General features: G+C 39.6%; 1 protein-coding gene across 1 annotated transcript; it reads left to right on the forward strand.

The window, feature by feature from the left end:
- The first annotated feature begins 222 nt into the window (after window positions 1–222).
- LOC128864799 (uncharacterized) lies at window positions 223–4053 on the forward strand. Its single transcript, XM_054104558.1, has 3 exons — window positions 223–250; window positions 3223–3705; window positions 3809–4053. The coding sequence occupies exons 1-3, from the start codon at window positions 223–225 to the stop codon at window positions 4051–4053; spliced, it is 756 nt and encodes a 251-aa protein (XP_053960533.1).
- The last annotated feature ends 1451 nt before the right edge of the window (window positions 4054–5504 follow it).

The following is a 5504-nucleotide window of genomic DNA, read 5'->3' on the forward strand; positions in this document are numbered from 1 at the left end:
TTTAACAGTTCATAGCATAACCTTCGCAGCGTGAATATTCGGCTGAGGTGACGACGTCGAAACATGACCGGACAGTCCCCATGACTTTCTTTTCTTTAGTTTACTGTAATAAATCCATTTTTTATCACCCGTCACGATGCGATGAAGAAAGCCCTTCCTTTTTGCCGCTGGAGCAGTTGTTCACAGGTGTAAAAACGACTGTTTCTGACTCATTCCCAAAGCATGCAATCGCTTGAAAATGGATTGGCGGGTAATTCTTAATACTGAAACAAGCTCTTCTTGCGGATCCTTATTGAGCAATACCTCCAATTCAGCCTCTTCGAAGGTTTTTGGCCTTCCTTCACGCGGACGGTCGTCAACATTAAAATCACCGTCGGAAGGGTGAAGGGACGGAAACAATCTCGGCACGTTGTTTCACTTAAAGCAGCATCTCCATCAACTTTTTGTAGCTCTCGATGCGCTTCAGCCGCCGTTTTTTTCGAATGAAAAAGGAAAATCAACACTTCCCGCAAATGACGATTATTCGGCACAAAATCAGGCATTTTCACAAAACCAAAAGTATATAATACCAAAACCAAATCACTAATGTGTCGAAGCAGTTTGTTCACCATATGTCTAAGCTTGGTTTATGACGTTTAAGTTATATTACAATAGAATTAACTAGCACACACTGCTGGCGGCATCTATTCACAACTTAGTTGCGCACCTAATACATTGACCTTAACGGATCCAATGTTCAAGCCCTCTGCCAGCTCTCAGATGGTAAATTTGTGGTTACTGATCAACTTTTTTTCACTTTATTGATGTTTTCATCAGTTTTCGTTGTCGACAGTCTGCCATTGGGTTCGTCTTCCTCATTGACCCCACGATATCTTCTCAAGCGTTCATGCCACTTGTAAACGGCTGTCGGTTGTTTTCTTTAGATTATCATTACTAAAGGAGTTTCCCAACATATCTAAGGTTTTGGCACCATTGCAACCATTTTGAACGCAGAATTTAATATATCGTCCCCTTAGTATAACAATAGCCTATGTGCTCATAGCCTATTATTTTTTTATTGAATTTTTGGATTCTCCATCGTCGATTTTATATGTGGTCAAAATTTTGTCAAATTCTAGTTCCACAAAGTGGGTCAAAACGTCAGTCAAAAAATAATAAATATTTACAGACATAACGAGATTTGAGTGAGAGCTAATAGGTCTATTTATAAGTTCGTGCGGTTTTACAACAGATGGCGTAACTTGATTATTATTCCATCGATCCACATTTCCAAACATTCATTGGAGAGCTACTGTCGTAAGGCACAAACGTCAGTATAAGTTTTTTATTTGAAGCGTAAACAACAATATTTTTACCACACTTGAAAATGTCGAATTTCGTGCCAAATAATGTGTTTTTGCGGGGAATTCTTCTTCATTATTTTAATATGAAGAAAAAAGCAGCCGAAAGTCATCGTATCTTGGTGGAAGTTTATGGTGAGCATGCTCTATCTGAGCGAACGTGCCAGAAGTGGTTTGCACGCTTTAAAAGTGGTGATTTTGGCTTGGAAGACGAAGAACGCGAGGGTGCGCCGCCAAAGTTCATGGATACCGAATTGGAGGAATTGCTCGATCAAGATCCGGCTCAAACGCAAGAAGAGGTTGCAAAAACTTTGGGAGTTGATCAATCAACCATTTCCAAACGTTTAAAAGCCATGGGAATGATCCGAAAGGTAGGCCATTGGGTGCCGTATAAATTGAAGCCAAGAGACGTTGAACGCCGTTTTATGGCATGCGAACAACTGCTTCAACGGCACAAAAGAAAGGGTTTTTTGCATCGAATTGTGACTGGCGATGAAAAGTGGGTCCATTACGACAATCCAAAACGTCGGGCAACGTATGGATACCCTGGCCATGCTTCAACATCGACGTCGGCGCAGAATATTCATGGCCTGAAGGTTATGCTGTGTATCTGGTGGGACCAGCTGGGTGTTGTGTATTATGAGCTACTGAAACCGAATGAAACGATTACGGGGGATGTCTACCGACGACAATTGATGCGTTTGAGCCGAGCACTGCGAGAAAAACGGCCGCAATACGCCGATAGACACGACAAAGTTATTTTGCAACATGACAATGCTCGGCCACATGTTGCACAAGTGGTCAAAACATACTTAGAAACGCTCAAATGGGATGTCCTACCCCACCCGCCGTATAGTCCAGACCTTGCGCCATCCGATTACTATCTCTTCCGATCGATGCAACATGGCCTGGCTGACCAGCACTTCCGTAATTACGATGAAGTCAAAAAATGGATCGATTCGTGGATTGCGGCAAAACCGACCGAATTTTTCACAAAGGGAATCCGTGAATTGCCAGAAAGATGGGAAAAAGTAGTAGTAAGCGATGGACAATATTTTGAATATTAAATTTGTAACCATTTTACGTCAATAAAGTTTCAAATTTCGAAAAAAAACCGCACGAACTTATTCATAGTCCTATTACTTTCGACAAAAAGTTTGAAATTCATTTTCTCAAAACATCAAAAAATTTATAGGCTATTTTAATACTAAGGGGACGATATACTCGTTGTTTCAAATTCAAATCCATTTGTAAAACTGTAAAATCGAAAAACACATGCAGAGGTAGATTTACTCAAGACGGCGAAACTTTTATAATTGTCAAAGCAGTCAAGTGCACGAAAACTACCAAAGGCATAAAATATCAAATAATAGAGAAGATTTTTTCCTAATAACGGTCACTCTTAGGCAGGTAATCACAACCAACCGAGTGTATTTCGGCCGTAATAATCTATCTGCCCTTCGGAGGCGGCATAAGACTGCAGATCACTCACTTTGTGGAACAACATTAAAACGCACTTTAGAAGTAGAAGAAAAAACTAAGTCAAATATCTAACAGTCGATGTACGCGCCAATTATATATGTATAAACATGTAGATACACACATACATATATATTAGAATATACTCTTATACATAAATAGTTCAAGGCTTCTTGTTAGAGTTTCAAAAGGATCGCCATTAACTTCTAAAGTATTGTTAAAAACTGCGAACAGTTTTATTAATCCTCATAATCCCGCCACTAACGTCGGTATTATTAGAAAAACCTATAAATGTAAGTTACTATAATTTAAAAAAATAATAAAATTTTTGAAATTATGGAACAAGAGTTTTAAATTCTATTCATAAACTATTTTATTCATTAACCCATATATTCTCCCACAGCTCTGCAATGCTACGATTGCCACAATTGCGAAGACGCTGAGGATTTCACCGAGCTGCAAATCTGCGTTGACTTTTCAGCAACTGTCAAGCCCACGCAGCGCACAACAACAACAACAACTTCATTTTCTAACAACTCATCTACTACAAACACCACTGCACTCAATACCACGCGTGCGCCAGGCAATGGCGAAGATTCTGAATATAGCGATGAGGAGTATGAAGGTATCGACGATGGACCGTCAGCAAATACTACTTTGCGCCCCGGTAATATTAAAACATCCCAAAGAACAACAACAAAAAGGGCCAGTACTACGCAACTAACCACTACAAAACGATTGCCAACCAGCGCGGATGGCAGCGAGGAGTTGGATGGCGATGATAGCGATAACGATAGTGACTATGAAGACGATAGGCTGTTGCGACGAAGCAATCGCATGTTTGGCAGAGCCGATGAGTTTGTGTGCTATATGGTGAAATTTAAAGGTGAGATGAAAGCGAAGAGCATAATGAGAATTTGAATTATATTTTTTTCATAATATTAACTTTTCAATGATTTTTCATGATATTTCTTTTTCATGCATAAAAGTCAACGACAGCATTGTCACGAATCGTGGCTGCACCACAATGGTGCGTGCTAATAATCTTCTGACTTGTAATTCACTTACTTCTGGAGAAGAACTGCACGATTGCCAGCTTTGCAGTACGAATGGTTGCAATAAATTTGCCGAAGACGATGGCACTTTGGAAGCTCTGTGGAATGGTGGTGAAAAAGTTAGCACAAACGCTTGGTTCTTAATGCCATTTTTGGCAATGCTGGTGTTGTGGCATTAAGAAAATCTCGTAATTTATTTCAGTAAAAATGTTAACTGAAAAGAAAAATGATATGCATCAAATTTTATTCACTGTAAGCCAAAAGCGAGTCATGAGCTTTATTCAAATAAATCAACCCTGATTGAGGGCTATTTTTTTTCTTCTTTACAATGAAAAACGGTTAAACAGATTTGGAAATTTCTACAATTTTTTTTTGTCTATTTGGGAAATTGTACGCAATCTCTTACTCAAGCCAATAATATCTGCTGTTACTGTTTGATAATATACTTATACAATGCGGCTGATTACATATGGGGTGTTTTTTTAGCTGCGTGAAAACTATCGATATCGATAGCTATGGTTGGGCAGCTGAGCATGGGGAAGTGTGTTGATATTTCTGTTCAGTGTTCAGTTTGGCAAGTCATCATGAATCGTTTAAGGTCAGAACAAGGCTTCCAAATTGGAAATTTGGAAAAAAATCAAAAACAAAAGTTAAAAAAAAATTTTGTTTAATCTGTTTGCCAGATTCATGGAGCGAGGTGTTGAAGAAGACACAGAAATGTCTATTCGTCGTCGTTTTCAACTTATTGGTCTTTACACTTCGACTACCAGGAAAATTTTACGTAAGTATCTTGGCTTGCATCCCTATAAAATACAGATCGCGCAAGAATTGAGGTCAAATGACCATCGTTGCGTCTTAGCTTTGCTGATTGCGCTCATTTAGATTTATTATTCAGATTTTCTGGAAAACGCAGTCAAAAATTAGGCTGATCGAATGGGGCATGTAACTCGTAGCCCCGGCAGACATGTGCTGGATTTCATATGCGAAAAATAAATGCTTTGAAATTAACTAACATAAAATATTCCATCATTTTGAAATTAACTAACATAAAATTTCCAACAACAAATGCATTCCAACATTTTGCCTGTTTTGTGTTATCATTTTAAGTTATGGAGCTCTTAAAACAACAACTTTTACATCAGGACGTGGTTAGGGTAAAGGACGTGGTCTCGTAAGCAGTCAGACCTCGTATTGCAAGCGGTCACTGAAACGACCTGATTCTCACCAAAAGCCTAACTCTCCGTCTCTGACTTCAAGCGCCACATCCCTCAAAATCATGTCAACTCAAGAGCCACCACAACTTACTTGTGTTCTTGGGTCAGTCAGAAAAACTGCATGATTGATGGAGCAGGATTGTGAAACAAGGATTTCGGTGGATGAACCAACAGGCCAAAAGTACCTACAAAAACTGCGACAACTCTAAAACCTGGAGACTTTTCGCAGCTGAAAAGGCCCCAGGTAGGCGTCTGCCTCCAGGTTAGGAGCGCCCTTTAATACAATTCGGCCGGTCCGTAGGTCTAAGCTGGCATCCCTAGCAACGGACTCGTAGGATGCGTAGCCTAATCAGCTGCCTATCTAAAATTTACTGAAACCACAAGTCACCCCATGCTTCAAGTGAAGCGGAAGGAAT

This window comes from Anastrepha ludens, chromosome 5 (assembly GCF_028408465.1).
Source record: "Anastrepha ludens isolate Willacy chromosome 5, idAnaLude1.1, whole genome shotgun sequence".
NCBI lineage: Eukaryota > Metazoa > Arthropoda > Insecta > Diptera > Tephritidae > Anastrepha > Anastrepha ludens.